The sequence below is a fragment of the Liolophura sinensis genome, chromosome 1 (assembly GCF_032854445.1).
Source record: "Liolophura sinensis isolate JHLJ2023 chromosome 1, CUHK_Ljap_v2, whole genome shotgun sequence".
NCBI classification, from domain to species: domain Eukaryota; kingdom Metazoa; phylum Mollusca; class Polyplacophora; order Chitonida; family Chitonidae; genus Liolophura; species Liolophura sinensis.
Genome location: NC_088295.1, coordinates 65,904,408 through 65,926,785, shown reverse-complemented (window position 1 = coordinate 65,926,785; position 22,378 = coordinate 65,904,408). Strand labels below are relative to the sequence as shown.

The window sequence follows — 22,378 nt, the reverse complement described above, 5'->3', positions numbered from 1 at the left end:
GACTTGAAGTCGGGACTTTCTACATGTTGTTGGTCAATAACGTTCACTGTAACAGGTAGCCTCTGATCTGTCTCAGCTCCTTGTCTTCCGAGATTTTATGTATTGATTAAACATTAAAGTTATAGCTCAGAAAGTTTTGACATCAAAACTGTATAGCTTGAAAATAAAATTAAATAAAAATGATTAAATGCAATACAAGCCTATCGGCCCAATATTGGCCGTCCACAACATATTGGTCCGCAATGGTGTGCCATTTGTGCCGCACTAAGAAGCATTTATATCAACTCCCAAAACTAGACGCAACCTATTGTACAGGTGTGCAGGAAACGCATTGCTGTCGTTCGTGACGTCGCAAACATTGTGAGCCAGATAAATCATTTGTGAGTAAAATATGACTACGAAGTGTTACGCAGCAGAACAGAACACTGACCTTGTTTGGGGCTGGTATATCATTAGGATAATGTTAAAATATGATAACGGAAGAATGCTCAGACAAATGTGCGATGTACTTGAAGCTTATGCTATGTGAAAAAAAAGCTCATAAACAGATGTGTACGCCACATAAGTTACACTGAAAAGAAGAACACATTGCCGAAATCTGGTCACAGTGGACATTTCCGAAAACTGGTTTGGAAACATTTTAAAGAAATGACAAACAAACAGGCAGGTATATGCTTTCAAGCTTTATTAAGTTAAACATAATTTTACGCTTTACATAATACAGTGAACAGAACAGAATATGTTTTTATAAATGCATAACATGATTTTTGGCAATATACATATACAAGACAGCTAGAGTGGACGATATATACTTTTGGTTAAATTCCCTGAATCAGTGTCCATTTGGATAAGATTATCAACAGGATTTTCTGTTGGTCCTAACTTTTATGTGTTTTATTCGTGTGATTATGTGATTCGTGGCGAATAATTTCACAAAGACTTTGTATTTGTAACATGTGGAACAAGAAATACTCAAAATGAAAACCTGAAAGTAGAACTCCTATTCCTTTACGTATGATGTCCTTTCGGTAGGAAGTTTCTGTCAGTGATCTTATTTGGGGAAAACAATATGGCTATTTACAACAGAGAGTGGTAGATTCGGTTCTATTCTAAAATGGCATTACGAATGACATTATACACGTAATGTGGTATACCGACAACTTGTATAAGCCAATCTTCCCCACTGTAGTCAGTGAGACGATTCAGGTAGTTCCAACCAAATCTTTCATCAGCCCTTCGGTATAGTACGGGTCAAACTTATCCTTGGAACCAAAACAAAAATGCTGCGACATATCCGGGGAATATTTACTAGCGGCGGGAGTGCGGCCATATTCCTCCGCCAGCACACGTAAGTAGTGCGAGGCGTTCCCACAGCAAAGACCGATAAACTGGACACCTATCTGTTTGGCTTCTCGTGCGAACATAGCTATGTCGTGACGACTACACGCATGCGCCGGTAGGTCAACTGGAAACGATCGCTCACCTGAAAAAAAGAGATCAAACAAATTTTATAATTTCTACTTTTTATCACTTTTAACTGTTGCTCTGTCAGAATTGCCACCAAAATTACGATTACAAAGGTGTTGATCAGTACTCATGGGTAACCAGGTAATGCTGACTTTGGAAAACAGAGGTATTTAAATACGGTACCTGTTTATTGTAATATAGTACGTACATATCGAATTATTCCTGTTATTTCATGCGATTGTGTACAGCATTCGACAAATCGTCTGAAGGCGGCATTCTAAAACAGACTTTTCTGTTTTCATTCAACGATTGGATATCACAAATACGTGAACGTGGCTTTAGTTAAACTTAGCGCCTACCAAATAAGCATCTTCAATCAAGAATTCGCACATAAACATTTTCAAATGCAAGACCAATATGAAAAGAAGTTTGTCATTTCACATTACGCAGTTGTATATGTGAAATAGTTTGGAGTATGGCGTTAAACACCAATAAAATAAAATAAATAAATAAATCAAATATGTAAAAAATACTTCCCATAAGTCTGCTTGGGTAAATGTTCAATCCCAAAATTATTTACATACAGTCAAGCTTTAATACCATCGCCAAGTTCACATAAGGCACAGTAACGCATGGAGTTTCACAACAAACGTCATACAGGTACACAAAGGCAGCTTATGATTATGGGGAAAAAGTCCTGCCGCCAATTGAGCCTGACCTGCCAATCGAGAAGAGGTTTTACCATTGGCCCGTGATTGGTCGACTTCAGCTGACAACCTCGACCTTGTCAGCAAATTGTAAACGCCCATACCAGATATATACTACATCATATAAAACATTCGAGCCTGTCAAACCTGTCACGGCATCCTTGAGAGACTGAAAGTTCTTCCTGTCGTAGTATGTGCGGTAAGGAACGGGCAGAGCGGCTATGGGGCCCTGTATACAACAGACAAAACCACCCTAAAAGACTAAAGGAAGAATCAAACAAACGTAACTGACAATTCAGTATTCGTGTGTGTGTGTGTGCTATGTTATATGCGCGGTAAGGAACGGACAGAGTGACTATGGGGCCCTGTATACAACAGACAAAACCATGCTAAAAGACTTAAGGAAGAAACAAACAGACGTAACTGACAATTCAGTATTCGTGTGTGTGTGTGTGCTATATTACATGTGCGGTAAGGAACGGGCAGAGTGGCTATGGGGCCATGTATTCGACAGACGAAACCATGCTAAAAGACTACACGAAGAATCAAACAGACGTAACTGACAATTCAAAATTCATGAGCGTGTGCTGTATTATAGGTGCGGCAAGGATAAGTGACCATTCAGAAGTTATACGTAAGTGCTTTACAGGCCTATAGATCGGCTATGGCAGCCAGTAGCCTTTATGACGGAAAAATCATCACACTGTTATTTTGAGAGCAGTGAATCAAACATGATGGCGTAGGCCTGCCGGTATATTGAGGCTGTTGCAGTGGAAATGCCTGGAAACATTGCGAGGGATGATGTTCGTTTTTGGCTAGTTTAGATTGACACACACAGTGGTAGGCCATGCAATATTTCAGTTCCACGTCCAGTTTCAGTTCTTACCTTACAGGCCTCTTTGATTTCCTTCAACAGTGGTAACATGGTACATGGCCCTCTGCCGCAGTTCAACCCAACCACAGCAGCCCCAGCCTCCTCCAGACGGCGACACGCCTGGCCGTAGGGTACCCCGTCTAAAGTATGGTCAGGCATATGGCTGATGAACGTGATGACTGCTGGCAAACCTAAGCATAATTGAAATACACGGGAAAGTGTTAATCGCACGCGGAAGAAATCTACATGAATCATATAATCCAAGTCTTGGTCAGCATGCATACATAGCATGCAACCCAGCGTCCAGTATGGCGTTTTTGTTCAACAAGATATGTGCTTACAAGTCCATGAAGTCATTACAATATGTGCCAGTAAAAATTCTGCGAAACAAAAATTGATATATCTATGGATTGTTTAGAGAGAAATTGCTCAGTAGCAGAATGTTGTATTATTGCATTACCGGAACTTATGCGGGCATATATATATATAACCCGTGCAACTTATTTCCCGTTCGTTTTATTTGTTTGTTGCTTGCTTTGAGGTTACACCACCGTTGTCATCACAATACAATATGGCTGTTTGTATAATGTCCCTCTATGTTAATTACACCTGCCTCACTGGAACTCAAGGTATAAGCCACTGGACATGACGTCCGAACGTGTCAAAGTGTAAGGACACTGAGACGGCCAATACTTGGCTTAAACCTTTAATTTGGCCCTGGGAATTTGACCCACCAGTGCAAAGATTGCCAGTTTTAAACTTTATGGTTTCTTTGACTCTGCTTGACTTCAATACAGTTTGTCCATTTGTCAAGTTACGTATGAATTCAAGATACCCCAGGGGTTTCTTCTGTTTTTACCAGCCGGATTCATTACCTCTGCCAAGAAGATTATACATGTACTTTTGACGGTGCTCATTTGTCTGTCTGTCAGCAGCTTCATTAAGAAAGTCACGCACAGACTTCAAAGACATATTTTTATGCACAGGTTGGTTCGAGCACCAGTTAAATAACATTTCTGCGGTGATCCGTATTCTGAATCCATTATACGAGTGCATATTTTTTATTTAGCATGTTATAGTGTCTAGCAGAGTAATGTACCTGTTTGGAACTCTCCATGCGTTTTTGGTACATTTACAAGAGGATGAGGATTTCAGCATAATGGAGAGCCCTCTAGTTAAGAAATTGCGTACCTTTCCCATACTCCTTTATTGTCTCTAAGGCCAACAAAGCTTCTGCGAGCTCGCTGTATGTCTCACCGATGATAAAATCAGCTCCTTCCTCAACGGCCCATTCTATTTGCTCCTGTAGGCAACCAGTATCAGAATTAAACCAGAGTAATGGACTAAACTCAAATGCAGACATGCGCAATACTCCTCACGAATGTAAGAATTATTGTAGTGTACTATCAGTGAAGATGTCTGAAAGAGTGTATTTAAAATTATATTATACCGTTGTGTTCATAAGCAATCATGTCTTTCTAGCGTTTGACGAGACAGGAGCAACGTAATCGGGTGTGGTGTTGCCACAAGTCTTTTAAGCGTGCAAATGGTAACAGGTTATATTTGTTCACTCACTCGTCTGCGCTTACATGCTTTCATGAAATTCGATTGAAAAAATTTTCCAGGCACGAGCATGGCATACACCTTGGGCTCGTTCAGCTGAGGACAAGCTACATAGGCTATACCTATGGGTCACCATGAAACGCCTCTCAGATCCGTGCCAAAGGCCGCTGGTTTATTCCAGGTTCTCCGATTTCCTCCAATACTAAAACTGACCACAATCGAAGAAGTGAAATGTTCTTGAGTATTGCACAATACACCAACCCATTGAATAAGGAAATATATAAATAATTCGCCACTCTGATGAACAGACTTTGTGATACAAACCAACAGTGTAAATTACATGTCTTGCAATAAATGCTATTATCATTAACTTGTTTAATTTGTTCCAAGGGGCCTCCGAGGCGGAGAGGTTGGCGTGCTAACGTAGCACAGTGACGATGGAGCCTCTCACCATTGCTGTCGCGGTGAATTTTTTTTTTTTTTTTTTTTTTGATTGGTGTTTTACGCCGTACTCAAGAATATTTCACTTATACGACGGCGGCCAGCATTATGGTGGGTGGAAACCGGGCAGAGCCCGGGGGAAACCCACGACCATCCGCAGGTTGCTGACAGACCTTCTCACGTACGGCCGGAGAGGAAGCCAGCATGAGCTGGACTTGAACTCACAGCGACCGCATTGGTGAGAGACTCCTGGGTCATTACGCTGCGCTAGCGCTTTAACCGACTGAGCCACGGAGGCCCCGGTTAATTTAAGTTAAGCTCATGCTGACTTCCTCTCCAGTTGCGTGTGTAGGTGGGGAGGTGAAACCTGCGGATCATGGATTTCCTCCGGGTTTGTATGCGGTCAAGTATCCCTAGGACGTAAAATATCATCCAAATAAATAAATAACTTATTTAGTAGCAGACAACGTCACACATACCTTGAAGATAGCTTTTGCTGCTTCTTGTGATTTCCTGTCGTCTCTCTTGAACACAGTACTGTTACAAATGTTGCCCGCCATCAGAGTTCCGGTGTCGTTCGCCACTTGGCGGGCGATTTTTAAAGCTGTTCTGTTCAATTTTTCCAGATCATTTTCTCTGCCTATTACCCTCAGCTTTTCCCGGTGACCATAATACTGGTGACATCAAAGGAAAATCTTACATCAGTGAAAAATCGATCACATTTTTTGCTCGCTTGTTTGATTATTTAGCTGCATTTAAAATAGTATTTCGTTCATAAGTTTAGCCATTTTATATTTAGTCTCGGATCAGACGGATGTGGGCCTGTGTTGTCTTACAATGGTGGCCATCTTGGTCACACGTTTTTGATACTAGGAATGCTCAGGGCCTTACACCTATACTGGTAGATTTGTTTGGAGATGATGTAGAATGAGAAAACGAGAAAGGTATTACGAAAAATAGGAACTATAGTCTATTTCTTTTAGAGAGTCGCCTTTTTTCAGCTGTCGGTAGTCATACTCGCTACCAAAATTGCCTTTAGTCAGTGATACGTAACAACACAGGCTCTACACATTGATATGTTTGAAGTTCACATTATTACAAGGAAAATGAAGTTAGAACACTCTTTCTAATTCATAATGTTAAAGTCACTAAGTTCGGCCTCGGTGACAAGAACCCATTGCCTCGAGTGACGTCATAATTATTCAATTAGTCAGCGAGTGTTCATCCACTAGGATCGTTCCATGCAATGTCATACTAATATTCATTGATTTAGAATGAGGTTACTTAGTTAAATCTTAGTTCAATCCCTATTCAGTTACTTTCTTGTAAATATGTCTATATGAATGCACACATGCCGCTTATCAGACCGGTATCTACGCTGTGTAAATATTGAGAGCTTAAGAGAAGAAACTTCAAGTACTATTCTTGAATAGTCTTGGATATACGACTCATCCTACAAACTCCTACCTGACCATATTCAGCTTTTTCTTCCTAGGATAAGAAGAATTATAGGAACGCATAAAAGTAAGGAAAATTGTATTTACAAAAATTGTACTTACTGTAAAAGCTAGAACAACGTCACTTCCAGCATGTACAAACTCCTCGTGAAGACTTTTCACCAGGTCCGGATGTTCTATAACAACTTCCGGGGCATAAGCCCCTGCCTTGAGATAACCTCTACGCTCGAACTCAAACAAATATCCCTCCGCAATGATGACATTTTCCCCTGCAGCTAACCGCTCCACAAGTCCTGTACAGACAAAATAATGTACTGTACTGTTCAAATCAAACCATGAAATAAACTTTAAATGTAAAAAAATAAATTATTTAGCATATTCCCAAAGAACTGGCATGTGGACAGTTTTGCTTTAGGACCAAGGGTAACCCGTAATCTTAAGTTTTACAACAAAAACTTCACAGACTATACCTTTGACTGGCATCGTCGTATCTTAAAGTCGCTCTCCCTTGTTAACTCTACTGTCGACTGTCGACTGTCGACTGAAACCTCACAGGACGCTTATATATGCATGATGCTTAATTCTAGACCAACACGTAGGTCGTTTTGTCAAGATAACTTGTACCTTGGTAGGTTTGAATGACACAGAGAGTGCATGTCATCTTTGATAAAGCGCCGTTGAGTGTCATTGTACGGATGACACAACTGGGTTTATCGGTAGCTTTTGCGCCCTGTTGTAGGGTGATGTGTGTTTTCCTTGTGTCAGTAGTATTCACCAATAGATGTCTCCATCTGCTAATTTATGGGATGTTGAGAGTAAGAATACACTTTGGTCATAGTTATGCTTTTTTGGCTTGAACAGGTCTTTATAACGTGAATTTATAATTGGACTATCCAAAACTTTTAAATGTGTACCAGAAACACCTTGAATATATTATATATTTATTGCTTATCTCATCATCGAATCTTGTTGCCCGTGGCCTGTGTGATACTGTCGTGTAGAGAGTTGCTTTAATGATTAAACGGTCGGCCTAAATCCCTGCCTCTTTGAAACGTCTTTTCCATGGGTTTGCATTTTGCCATCTTCTCGCTTCTCACATGCATTTAGATCAAAAAGTCGCTCTGTCTGCTGGTCAATCGATCTGTTAGTGGGTGAAAGTTTTGATATCCTATCTTTTAACATGGTCCTTAGAGCAGGACGACATCGTCTTTTGGCGGAACATTGGCGGATCGCGAATTTAAGCTTGTTGCTTTGTTCACTTTATTTATTTAGTGAATCTGTTAATGAACTGCTCATTCTCTCTTCGCTTTCATATGGTGTTCTTACATTCAATATTCAGGGTCGAGTCACACCTAAGACTTTAAAAGAAGTTGTAACTTCCTCGCTTGGCGTTCAGCTTGAAGAGGATAGTGCAACGACTGGTTCACCCGTATCAGTATAATGGCTCGGGCGGGGCGTCTTACTTGCCTTCGGTAAGACGTCTCAGTGAAGCAGCGGTGGAAATCCGTCCTGCAACAAGGAGGTACATTACATACACCCTAAGGATTCCTTCGTCGTCATATGACTGAAAAATTGTTGAGCACGACGTTAAACCCCAAGCACTTACTCACACACTCATTCACTTTGTAGCCTCGCCTACTTAATTATCAGATAATATAACACGTGGGGCAGTTGGCACGCAGGTTTCAGCCGGTAGCTTACTGGTTTCTCCGTCAAGCCGAGTGCATTCGCTCCGGGAAACCTCGTGATTCTCAGACTATAGATTATCACTAAGCATTACACATCCCTACATTCAACCATGAGTTGTCAAGTGGTGCTGCGACCGTGGGTGTTATCTGCTAGCCTCGTGTCATCAGAACCTTCGATGTTATCCAGTTCGGCTGGTTAAAGCCGGTTCTAACTGGAGTTAACCACTTCCATGAGGTGATAACAGGTACCGTTATAGATTATGTGGAACCTTTCATTTTTAGAGGGAATACACACCTAACCGCGATACATTTTCTGCATTTTCAAGCTCAGCTTCACCATGAGCGGGACCACTTCGGTGGCCTATCGGTTAGAGCGTCCGCTTCTAAGTTTGGAGACGCGGGATCAAACCCTGGCCGGGTCAATGCAAAGACTTCAAAAATGGTGCTTGTTTTTGCATTGCTAGACTTAGGGGTTAGAGCAAGGAGGCAGCACCGGTGGGCCCGGTGTCAGTGTAACGTGGCTGGGTGGGTTGTCATGTCTGGTGTCTTCAGCATGATGCTTCAGTGGTGACAGCACTCGCCACGCACAAGAAGGCAAATTATATGTACATACACCTAATGAATCTTCGTGACTGAAAATTGCTAAGTACGACTTAAAACCCCAAGCATTCATGAATTCACGATGACCAGCCTTTAAATCTGTCGTCTGTGGAGGTCCTACCATGGAGAAATTACTGGTAAAAAAAAACATCTAGATGGTGTAAGAGGGTTTAATTTTTAATTTTATGAGTTTTATGAGTTAGAGTCTCACTAACACAACTGACAGAAGGTGTCAACTCGACAACGATGACCCCAAAGTTTCCCCCACAGCTTGAATTTTAGGGTGGGTTCTATGTACTATACATTCAGTATTCAAGAGCGCGGGCGATACAGGGAGATTTTCCAAACACGACATTGAATGTTGAAATATCCATTTCTACACTATGATTAAAAGATGATTAATTAATCGTTCCAAAAATTCAGTCTCTCTGATGAACATAAGGAAAAAAGGTTATGTGGCGTCAGACTTCCTAAACAACCTCAGTATGACAGGTTAGGCACACCGTGTAATTAAAACATTTGGATGTCTTTAACACATGATATCGTTATAAAGTGATTGTCGTAATATACATTACCAGCCTGATGAACACAGGTAACACAACTTAATGATTTGAACATATGTAATAATAATATGATGATATATCTTTATTTTAGACAAACATCCACTGTAAAATAGGTAGATAATATGGTGATTTGGCATGCACGTCAATCATTTTAATTTTCAAGCGCGTACAAGAATTGTCACATGAACACTGTTAGACAGAATGGTTATTTCTGTGGTATACTACTTTATAAATAAAGGTATTATACCGTTATATCTAAAATACGGTAGAATGTTGTCACGTGGTGAGTAATTAGGGTTGTCGTTCCTGAAATAGATTTCGTAACAGTTTGGCTCTATTTTATTTAAAACTGCAGTCAAAATATCTTCTTCCGACATCAACATTTCAGAAAATTATGAAAAAAATTCAAAACGTCAGTGACATGGGACAAGAATATTATCACACTGCCATAGTTGCAAATCTGAAAGAAACAGATCTTTGCCTGAAAATCGGAAAGGGATAGTTACAGATGTGATGAAATGTGATCTCATGAAAGTCTGTAACACTGGCCCATTGCGAAGTTACCAGACTAGGAAGACATTTTTTGACAAAAGTTTTTCTTATGTGGAACCAAAGGAATTTTTTCTAGGCATGGATGAGTATCAGAGAGCTCGATCTTTTCTCTATATTCCAATACTTGACTCCTTGAAGGCATTATTAGAAACGACCTCTGAATACATTGTGTTTCAAAATAAGCCTGATCATCAAGATGTTCTTAGTGATGTTTCTAACGGTTTTATTCATCAAACATGTGAACTCCTGCAATATGTGTCAGAATCTCTTCGTCTTATTTTGTATCAAGATGCTTTTGAAGTAGTCAATTCCCTTTGGTTCAGCAAAGTCAAAACATAAACTCATTAGAGCTTACTATACACTAGGAAATTTTCCATCTCATCTAATGTCAAATGCTAATCATCTACAATTAGCTGTGCTTTGCAAAGAGAAAGACTTCAAGCCGATGGGCAGGAAAAATTATTTAAGCATCTCATTGATGATGTTGAAGAGTTAAAAGCTAAAGGCATTGAATTGGCAAATGGCTCTGCCATTCATGGAACAGTGACTAGTATCTCTGGAGATAATCTGGGTTAACATGCTATTGGTGGATTTCTGGAAAGTTTTTCTGCAAATTATTTTTATTGATATTGCATGTCGTCAAAACAGGACTTTGTTTCTGGCATTCCTTATGCTCTTGGTCATCACCGAACTTCCCAAAACTTTGATCAGATGGTAGAAAATTTAAATAAAGAGGGCGAAGAATGTAGGGGAATAAAATCTGATTCTCATTTAAATTCTCCCCAACATTTTCATGTCTGTAATCCTGGGCTACCTCGGTGCCTTCGTCATGATCTTTTTGATAGGGTAGTATCGTACGACATGGCATTAATTATGAAGCATTTAGTGAAAGTAGCCAGTGATTTACATATGACCAGTTGAACAAAAGAGTAACAAGTTTCAAATATCTTGGTGTGGATTCAAAAAACAAACCCAGTGAAATGAATTATAAAAAAAACTCAAACTTCGTGCCCATGCTGTTAAAAACTTTTCATTTTTGAGAGCATTTTCCCTTCTTGTAGGAAAGTATGTCTCTGATGTTAGTGATCAAGTTTGGCAACTGCATCTTAAATTGAAAAATATAGTTGAACTTGCCTATACCTGATTTGATCTTCAGAATTGATGAATACCCAGCTGAATGTAAAAATCTTTTTGAAGACGTGCCCCTTCGTCCAAAGCATCATAACCTGGTCCACTCTCCACAATTATTTTGACTTTTAGCCCTCTGATTAGAGTCTGGACTATGCGTTTTGAATCCAAACACTTATTTTAAGCGTTGTGCAAGACAGTTTCAAAATTTCAAACACATGGATAAAACACTACCACAGAGAAAGCATTGCTTCAAGCATATGTGAGAATTCAACTGATCTCTGTTCAATCCTGTGCTGCACAGAGTATTGACTGTACCAATATGGGTCTTCTCCATGGAATATGCCAGAAGGAACAGAATATAGTAACGCAGTCTAGTAAACCCATACAAAGTAAATCTACCGTGACTTTCAAAAACACTGCCTTATCTTGAATTTTACGGTGGATATTAGCGTATACGGTATACTGTAATTTCAACAGCGATGGACCTTCAATAATACGGTCACCGTAAATTTCATTAAACCTTTCACCATTTTTTTTTTACGGTACATTGTTGTCAGCCCAAGCTGCCAGTATATTACCGTAAAATTTACGGGAAATCGCTAACAGTGAATCAAGTTGTTAATTTTGTATATTTTGTAATAATTCGTCAAACGATTTACACTGTTTTCAGCAAACATGTGTACATTTTAGCTTGCATAACAATCCCTGTGACAACCCATGATCTTTAAATGCATTGTCATAAGCAACACTTTCCAAACCGACAGAATCGCATCTCCTTTTTTATTTAACTTTTATGGTCAACTTCGCCAAAGTGGCCCGATGGGTCAAGTTTATTAACAATGATGGTTTACCTGTCAACTACCTCTTTTTTCTAGAGGGAAGAACTTAAGCCGTGATGTCTGAACTGCGATGGTTACTGATGTCAACCAGTAGACCACATCCCATGTACAGTAACATTTATTTCTTTATTTATTTGATTGGCTTTAAACGCCGTTCTCAAGAATATTTGACTTACGGGACGCTTGTCGGATAGGTGGAAAAAACACCCGAGGTTGGTGAGCCTGTGCCATGTACCGGCCCAGCTTTGATAAGAAGTATACCGCATTTGGCATATAGAGTAAAAGTCTCTTTCCGACATTTCTTTTTATTCGCTCACATAGCTCTAGCCTGCACACAAAATCAAAAACAGCCACAAGAGCTTAATAAAACTTCTGATAACAACCCGACATAAAGCAGTTTTCCAACAAACACGAGGCGGTTAGGCCTACAATAAACTTGCGTCCCCCAAACCACAATTCATTTGAAAGAAAGCGAGCAAAGCAAAAAGGAGTCTAGTCTTAATTCTTACGGAAATCGCATTCTTAAAGATAGTATACTATCTATTTGGGTTGTGCTTTCAACATTTTGCGTAAATCATCTGAGTAGCTTTTCTTGAACTCAGCATCTTCCCCCCAGATAAAATGCTGCCTCATGTTCGGAGAATACCGACAGGCGCCGGGGTGCCTTCCGTAAGCCTCCGCCACTTCCCGGAGATAATGCGATGCATTGCCACAGCACAATCCGACATACTGGACGCCGAGCTCCTTACATTTCCGGCCAAACTCGGCTATCTCTTTCCGTGAGCAAGCAAGAGCAGGTAACTCTGTTGGAAACGCAAAATCGCCTGCAGAGAAAAGGCGCAGGAAATCGTTAGTACATTGGTTGAATGATCAGCAGTTATTTGTGTTACACAAGTGAAATGAGCTCTATAGGGCGTGGTGAGTAGTGTGTAGAGACAGATAATGAAAACGCTTGTATACAAATCATCTCTTTTTAAAAAGTAAATAGTCCCTTGAAATGCCGAGGTTAGAAAATATATATCTTTAAATTCACATCGCGAGATCACGCCGTCTATACTGACAGATTCGAAGCTAAAATAGCGCTTACATCTAAGTGAGCGTCTAACTATCTACCTTTCATTGGAAATAGCTGTCATTCTATATCTCAGGCTGAAAACCATTTTCTTTTAATTTGTGCCGGTTTCTGCGGCCTAGTGGTTAGCTTGCTAGCGCCGCGCGACCCGGAGCCTCTCACCAGTACAATGCTGGACTTCTCTCCAGTTGAACGTGGGAAGGTTTGTCAGGATTTGGATGTGGGTTTTCCCCAAGCTCCTCCCAGGCTCCTAACAACAATAATGCTGGCCGCCGTCGTATGTGAAATATTCTTGAGTAGGGCCTAAAACACCAATCAAATAAATAATCAAAATACAAGGGCTTGAAAGTTTGAACAACCAAAATCATTTGAGAACCGTTCCCAAAGAGGTTAATAAAACAGTACCGTTGTAGTGGTCACAAAATATATCTTTCAAATGGGAATCAAACCATTCTCGCCTGATGTACTTCGAGCTTATGCTGTGTAGTCTATTGTTCACTCCTGTGCTTGCAATGACGTATTGTGAGAAAACTATTGAGGTATTACTCAAGCTTCGTAAGAGGACAATGTTCTATGCAGCTTGGACCCGAGTCAGCACTGCGCGTGAAACGTTCCCCTTTCATCCAAGAGCGCGTTATTCAAATTCCTAAGAAACATGTCCATGAAAACAGCGATTTGTTACCTGTATCTGGGTCGTTTAAGGCAAGGAAGTTAACACATTGTTCTGTGGTTCTGTACACTACTGGAAGAGCAGCAATCGGAACCTGCAAACGATGAGGTATCCATATAAAAACATAAACATGTATAGGGTTGAAGATAGTTTTCCAATTGGCGCAATTGTATATGGTAAAACTGAATAAGATCCTCACAACTTATTTAGATCGTCACTATGCAGGTGATCTGTCCAAATGCCCACAGTGTGCCTCTGGTATTCTTATAATAGTGTTAGCTATCTTGAAATATTAAAAATTGTCTTGAATAAGCGGTTAATTGTCGCGTAGCAAAAACTGAGTTACAAAATGTCCTCATTAAATATTAAGAGCAATTGCTAATAATGACGTCATTTCGGTTAGTATGTCGGTAAGATTAAAGACAATTATCAGACACGAAACAATATAATATTACAACAGATTTGTCTGTTCACAGTGAACTACATGCTTTCAAAGTAGGATAAGACAGAACGAGAGAAAAGAGAGGGGGCACATTTCAAGGATGAGTTTGAAATATCGACCAAAATAGCATCACTATTCGGAGTTACTTTGGGTTTATTTGGATTCTTAAATATTAGCTTTTCTTAAATATTAGTTTTTCTGAAATTTTGTAATGAGAACAACAGATTGCATGTGTACCGTGCTAAACTACCCTGAAATATATGCAGTTATAAATAATATAACAAAATGATAGATAGATGAAGATATAACCTTGCAGGCCGCCTTAGCTTCGGCTATAAGAGGAAGCATCGTTCTAGGCCCCCGTGTACAGTTGAGTCCTACAACATCAGCCCCTGCCTCCTCTAGCTTTTTAAGCGCCTCTAGGTAGGGCACTCCGCAGAATGTCCTATTGTCGAACGAAGCAATGCCCAAAGTAATCACAGCAGGCAACCCTGGATATCAAAACATACAAAGAGGTCAAAGGTTATAGAGAATATCCAATCACAAAGAATTCATACAGACTATCCGTAAAGTAGACAATTCAAACTGGTCCATTTCTTTCTAGGGAATAATAAACTGGGGATAAAATTGAAAAATCTAACAAGTTAGGGTAAATGTTTAAAACTTAACCAGGCATAAATTTTTAGTAGATTAATCCAAGAAGACATACTAAATAAGTAAAAAGCAAATCCCTGTAGCCGCCCATATGTTTTGTCTATGCATGGGCGCAACATTTATGTGCAGCTCAGACTAGTTCGGCTGCTGATTTCTTTTTTCTTTTTTTTTTAGTTGGCATTATTTTCTTTATTTCCCCCATAGCCGTAAAATTTGATTTAGAGTGACGTTTCATAAATTGTTCAAGTCAGTGGTTTGACAGGTGATTTGTGAATATTTCTTAGTTTTTTTTAAACAAGGTTCATACATCTGATGACAAATCATAATGAACCACTAATATACACGAAGTTACACATAAATCAATAGATTTGGTCCTTTCCGGTCGTACATAGGAATCGGACAACACAGTCCGTCAGCAAAGTGCGGATGATCGTGGGTTTCCCTCATGCTCTGCCCTGTTTCCTCCCACCAGAATGTAGACCACTGGCGTAAAAGTGAAATATTCTTGAGCAAACTCTAATCAAATAATCTTTAAAAAAATTTCGTCCCTGGTATGGTTACTTTACACAAGTTTTACTCTGCGGTATGCATCTAATGTTGTTGTAGCGATGACAGTAATCCAGTGATAACCTTTCCCGTGTATTTTGATTGCTTCCAATGCAAGCAAAGCCTCGCCTAACTCCCCGAACGTCTCTCCCACTATAAAGTCCGCCTTCTCCTCCACTGCCCATTCTACCTGTTCCTGTTAAACGGAATACATGTACATGTTTTTATACACAACTGATTTCCTTCACAAAATTTCGTCGCCAAACCATTATCGTTACATTTTGTAACTGTTATTTTGGACTGAAGGCTCTTTAACTTGTGCGCTGCCATGGCGGTCAATTGTATGGATGGAGTGCCCAAGGTAAAACGTCAGTTTGGAACATTTTGAAGAGCTTTCTCACGTGAGACGTATAAGTGTACATGTCATATTGCTCGTAGACCGGTTATTGTCACCAAATTGTGGGAATTTGTATACTGGTATAGATTCCTGGTGTAACCAGGCCATGGTTTCAACCTACACCTCATGTGTCCTGGTGATTGGAAGTTAGGTATCTTAACCACTCGTTCACAGCCCATTGTCCCGCCTTTTGCTTTGTGGCAAAGGCAATCCAGTTACGAAATTTTGATGTGAAAGGCATTCAGTGAAACAAGGACACTTTAACAATGGAGATTATAGCACATGGATATTTTAATCATGGACATTATAACACACGGATACTTTAACCATGGGAATTATATAATAACGATACTTTAACCATGGATATTATAGCACACGGATATTTTAACCAGTTCATATTATAGTAAAAGTATACTTTAACCATGGATATTATAGCACACAGATATTTTAACCAGTTCATATTATAGTAAAAGTATACTTTAACCATGGAGATTATAGAACAAGGATATTTTTAACCATTGAGATTTTAACACAAGAACACTTTAGAACAATAAGAAGCAATTTAGAACAATGGTATCAACATTACTAGATTAAACGCTAATCTATCTATTATTTCATGCAAAACAAAGCAATATCAGCGTATGTTTTATAGAAAGATATGCCTATATAATGTACTTTGAATATTTGCCTGGTCTCGGCCGCCGTTTCTGGGTTCTTATGGTTGTAGACTGTGGTGTTACAGATGTTCCCTGCCATCAACGTGCCCGTCCGATTAGCCACATCACGAGCCAGCCTCAGGGCCTGACGATTGATCTTCTCCAGGTCACCCTCTCGTCCTATCACCCTCATCTTCTCCCGGTGACAGTAATACTGTCACCATTAATGATACACGTCATTACAAGTAATGGTACACTGTGTATCTAGTACAACATCTACTGCATTACAATAACGGCATACTTTAATGCCCTCTGTATAATGTGGTTTCTTCAATTTTAAAATAATGATAAAAAATATAATTCCAACTGTGTATCTGGGTTATCGTCTACTGTATTAAAGTTATGGTACAGCGTGATTTTAACACTACTTTATCATCTTTTCTTTAATATTTCGCGAGAGGACGCGAAAGCGATATGGAATGCAAACGTGCAAAATCATGCATATTAGGAACTTACTGTGAAGGCTAGAACGACGTCACTTCCGGCGTGAACGAATTCCTCATGGAGAGCTGTGACAGCCTCGGGTTTCTCAATGACCACTTCCGGTACAAAGGCGCCTGCTCTTAAATAACCTCGTCTTTCCAATTCAAACACATATCCTTCCGCCACTATCACATCCTCGCCATCCCTTAAACGCTCCAGTAACCCTAAAATAATTTCACAAAGATTAGCCTATACACGTCGTCCCTTTATTTAATTTATTTATTCCTTTTTTTATTTTACACCGTACATTGGTTCTGATTAAGTGCTTTCAGCCAATCGCATGTTTCAATTCTCTGAAAAATCAAAAAAAAAATAAAGATGTGTTGGGTGGATCAGGTGTAAAGTGTTGGATATATACATTCATTCACAGACTGGCTGTCAATTCACTGTCCAGTCAGAAGACAAGAACCAATCAGTCGTCTTAATCAGATATACAGTTCCGGCTCAATGTGAAAGCCTTCGCGATTACTTGTTCATGAACCTTATGTTATACTAAACAGTTTAACGTAATACATGTGTAGTTTAACTCCAAAAAAAGAAAGGCTCACTGAGCCTTATGTTTTTTGGAGTTGCACTAATCGCGTATTACGGTGTTCAAACATGCAAGATTTTTTCTGACATCAGCCTTCCTCATCGGTAAGTATTAGGCCCCTAGGGCCTACTTGTTCTGTTTTCATCTCACATCCGATGAAATACTCATATCTTCGTTGGACAGAAACAATGAAATTGAGGGACTTGCATATTACACGGCTAAAACTGTAAATTCAATGATAAATGCCTCTGGTTTGTGAGCTGTGAATATAGGCCACACTCTAGAAGAGGCTATATAACAGTGTTTATCAACTCATATATAGGTCACTTGGGCTTTGTTTTTAGCGATATCTTCCAGTGAACTGGTCATATCTGGTTAACAAGATTATAACCGATTTATACTAAACTATTTCAGTGTTTTCATATTCAAAAACAAGGTCATCATATGTAGCCTATAAGGGATGTTGTCACTTGTAGGTGCATAGGCCTATGTTCTTGTTTATTATGTTTGTGACGCTAGTCCGTAACGTCGAACTTAGTTAGGTCCAGCTCTTTGAAAGTTGTAATTTTTTTATTTCTGCATATGAGGTGCAAATAGAGTTCTTCACTTGAAGGAAGTCTGTGTTCATGTGATTAATGGAAGACTGTAAATTTTAGGACAAAGTTCTTTGCGGTTTACTGCCTATAAGATAACTTGGTTGATGTACCCATGATTCAATTGCTCAGTGTCCGCCATTTATCATCAACTTGACAAGGCGAGACACTTATGTAAGTGTCAATTATTCAAACAAAGATTAACAGGTGAATCATGTCATAAGTTTTCACCAAGCTTCGTTGCATGAACAATGATAGTTTTATCGTGTGTAATCTAAGAAGTTATGTAATGTTTACGTGTACTCGAACAGCTGATCGATAGTGCAGGATCACAACTTCAAGTCTAGACTGTTTGCACTGTATAAGTTACCTCCCTTGGCTTGAAACTCAGTTTTTGACAATGACGTACCAGTTTGATCATATGAGTACATGTATAATTTAAAATAAGAAAACTATAATTTACTATGGTTTGTAGTGTTGGCCATTAATACTGATTACTGTCAGTGTAATGCAGACCTGTGCACTTTGATAAATAATTAATATAACATGATGTTTGACTTTCTTTCGTATGACACCTGTAGTAGGTTATGATATAGGGACAACCTTAGGAGACATCCCAGTAGGGTCCTGTCAGCAACTATAGGCAGCACTTGCGGTAAGATGGTCACAATGTCTGATTGTAATCATGAACCATCGAGGTTTATTAGGACCTGTGTGTAGTAGTACATGTGTGGCAGTGTTTTTAAACAGCCTTGTGCATACATTTTCATGCTGGGATTTTGTTATCCTGTTAGTTTGTTTTTTTTTTATCATAACTCATTCACATGTTGTTATGATGCTGTATAAAAACACAGTACTTGAACCGCCCTATTAGATAATGGTGATATAGCTAACTGACAACGTCATTTGGAACGTCAGTCCCAAATGAGTTTTGGAGTCCTTTTATTCCACGTGTTTTACATATCTTTATGTATTAACGCCATATGGAACATAACGGCTTCACATATACACGATGATCTTCATGCAAATCCAGACAAAGTGCATACTTTTGCCTATTAGAGCAATGTTATCTGATCAGCATGGCCATGGGTGTGTTGTAATCTCTCTACCACCACGTATATAGGTCATATATTTCAGTCTTCAGAATATTATGACTTATGTTCACATTGCATTATACCTATATTTCCAACCTGCGGATGGTCGTGGGTTTCCCCCGGGCTCTGACCGATTCTTCCCGCCATAATGATGGCCACCGCTGTATAAGTGAAAGTTAGTGCGGCTTACATTTGAACACGTGCATAACTTTGTGAAAAATGAATAAATTAAACTTCAGATTTCAGATCAACATTTCATCACTGTTTTGATTTTCATAAATTAATGCAAATTAACTCCCAGTCTTTCGTTTCTGGCGGGAAGATCCAGTCTTAATTGCACGTGACATTTATGAGTTTTGTTTTAAAGAATACAACACAAATTTCAGTGTTACGAACTGAACCCATTTAACGATTGCATTTAGATGTCACGCTTCTCAATATGTGGGAGAAAGGCACTGGACTATGAACTCTCACATGACCATCAGGGCCGAAAGAACTGAACCTGACGGAAGTAGTTTTCATTTCCACAACTCGGTGCGTGATGAAAAGATTAAGTAAATATTCATATACAGACTTAAACCTAGCTTCTGATATTCCCCATGCTCCAAAATAACGGTCATTATATCAGATCTAAAAAGTCTCAATTTTGATGAAAGCACTGTTGTCAACTTACCCTTCACCCCCATTTTTTGTGGCTGTTTCTCCGTCTCTTGTGCAAGGTAATGACAGTGGCGTTTGACTGGCACTTCGAGGTGTTTCCGACTTATATATGCTCCAGTCACCTACATTTCACATATATCTCTATATCAAGCAAACGCCGAAAGCAGGTGACCACTGTACGTATTTATTTATTTGATTGGTGTTTTACACCGTACTCAAGAATATTTCACTTATACGACGGCGGCCAGTTGTTCTTGCACTTTATGTGACAGTAATGATGTTAACCTAATGCTCTTTAGAAGCGCTTTCTGTGGTAACTATTACTTCTGTTACTAATTGTTTATACAATTTTTTTGAGGTCGTGCATGCTTGCCAGTGAGTCTTGACACGTTTGTGTCTACACTGGAAAGTAGATTGGGACCAAAAGTGTTCTGCATTGACCGAGTTGGTAAAGCGTCTGTCGTGGGTTCAGTCGTGGATCGTATCGTACCTTAAGTTTGCAGTCTTCGTAATGCCTCAGTTGCCACTATTCATTATAGCAGACAGTCGTATAATAGACGTTCACCTGACACCGGCGACAATGGATGTTTACCTGACACCGGCGATAATGGACGTTCACAAGACCAATTTCAAAAACTTACGTTGCACATAAGCCATATATTAGGACGGATTTACAGTCACGAGTTTTCAGTAATGACGGAAAGAGGCAATAAATGTCCTACGCAAATGAATTAAACCTTTATACAAAAAAATGAATTGCGTTAATCGCATTTCCTGACAACGCATTGCATTTTCGTCAATTGTCTAACGTATCAATCCGTTATTGTTTAAAGGACGAATATGCATAATCATCGCTCAGAGATTGTATTTCACGGAAAAGTTTTTTAGCTTATCAAAATTTTTTACCATGTTAGCTCATAAGTCGTTTATCAAAATAGGCGTCATGGTAACGCCATGAATGTAATATACTGGTGAAAGACAAGAGGTCTTCGACGATCGTTAGTATGCGCAAACTGTCACACGAGCGTTGTATGTATGCTTGGGGTTTTACAATGTACTTAACAACTTAACGTCGTATGACGACGAGGAGTCATAAGATGTGTGTACACATACTGTGTCTTCTTGTGGTAGAGAGAATCCCTGCCGCCAATGTGCTTCCGCCACTGAAGAATGATGCCACCCACCCAGTCACATGATACTGACACTAGGCCAACCAGTCATGTTTCCTTGCCCAAACCCCTCAGTGCTAAGCGCCAAGCGAAGCAGCAACGAGTACCATTTTCAAAGTCTTTGGTATGACCCATACCGGGTTTGATCCCGCATTCCCGCATTTTCCGAACCAGTAGGCCACGGAAGCTGTCCGAGCGTCGTCGATAAGGTCACATTAGGTGTGGGAGCGGAGAAAGAAGCGAATTTAAATTTACATACATTTTTGTCAGGCGCGTTACAAGAAGATATTTTGTTTCTGTATACGATAAATGATTGCAACACAGCCATGTATTGTCTGCGTATAGAAGTAAACGGAGGAGGGCTGATAAACAAGAGAGACATGACTGATATAAAGTATAGGAACAGGAGGCCTCCGCGGCCTGGTGGTCGTGGGTCTTACCCGAACTCTGCAAGGTTTCCTTCCACCATAGTGTTGGTCACCTTCGTGTAAGTGAAATTTATTTATTCATATGATTGATGTTTCATGCCGTACTCAGGAATATCGTGTAAGTGAAAGTTTCTTGAGTACGGCGTAAAACGCCAGTCCGATGAATAATTCAAATAAACAAAGTACGAACAAAACAGGTTCCAGGATAGAGCCTTGTGGAACAACCCACTGCAGATTCAAATGAGGACCAAGATCTAAAACCACACTATTCAAGATTACGCAAGAGTTCATTAATAATTTATGTATAGCTTTCGTATTTATTTCGTATTTATACCCCATTATTATAATCCACCTCGACCCGCGTATTTCGATAGTATTCCTCACAACTGTATGTTTGATGTGAAACACCTTGCAGTTATTTATGCGTATAGTTCTAGGTGAGTAAGGCCGGTGTGCTCTAGACATGCCATCGATGTTACCCACCTGTCATAATCAACCGATCCGTGTTAAAAGCGAATGACCTTACAGTTATTATACCCTTCCACTCTATACGCGTCTCAGCCGGGCACTGACAACGTCTTTTTTTTACGGAGACTTGTCCCGACTGTAAATAGTGTTTATGTCACACCAATTCTTCTTTACTTAACAAATAATTCGAGATTCGCCCTTCGGTTCCGAGCTAATGACCAATCAACAGCGCTCATATACTACAACTGCCTCCAGGCATAAAATACTTCAGATGCCGATATCCGTACATCCGGGGCCTATAACTGCTCCTGTCTCATTATATCAGGGGGAAACACCAGATGTATATATATGCGTATGCACATGTATGTATAAAATATACGTACAGTGGCCGTAAGCTGGTGGCTCTCTCGTCTAAGGTGTGAACCCCGCTGGAGCAGGTTTTTGTTCAATGTGGTAACATGTTCAAATCCATCTCTTGTTGGTTTGACTATGGCTTTACCTCATTATCTTTGCCGGTGAAGGGCAAGGTTTCCACTGATCTAGAAGGTTATCTCCACTCATAAAACTTACAG

The 22,378-nt window shown here is 39.7% G+C and overlaps 2 protein-coding genes across 2 annotated transcripts; both read right to left on the bottom strand.

Annotated features, from left to right (window-relative positions):
- Positions 1-679: 679 nt before the first annotated feature.
- Positions 680-7,051, bottom strand: LOC135479334 (betaine--homocysteine S-methyltransferase 1-like). Its single transcript, XM_064759161.1, has 7 exons — positions 6,980-7,051; positions 6,612-6,802; positions 5,532-5,726; positions 4,240-4,351; positions 3,061-3,239; positions 2,322-2,403; positions 680-1,483 (listed from the first exon to the last, which is right to left on the bottom strand). The coding sequence occupies exons 1-7, from the start codon at positions 6,990-6,992 to the stop codon at positions 1,203-1,205; spliced, it is 1,053 nt and encodes a 350-aa protein (XP_064615231.1). The 5' UTR covers positions 6,993-7,051; the 3' UTR covers positions 680-1,202.
- A 4,622-nt stretch (positions 7,052-11,673) lies between these two features.
- LOC135470514 (betaine--homocysteine S-methyltransferase 1-like) lies at positions 11,674-19,804 on the bottom strand. The gene is made up of 7 exons (XM_064749504.1): positions 19,755-19,804; positions 16,836-17,026; positions 16,339-16,533; positions 15,351-15,462; positions 14,376-14,557; positions 13,637-13,718; positions 11,674-12,706 (listed from the first exon to the last, which is right to left on the bottom strand). Exons 1-7 carry the CDS (start codon positions 19,765-19,767, stop codon positions 12,423-12,425), a joined length of 1,059 nt encoding a protein of 352 aa, XP_064605574.1. The 5' UTR covers positions 19,768-19,804; the 3' UTR covers positions 11,674-12,422.
- Positions 19,805-22,378: the final 2,574 nt, after the last annotated feature.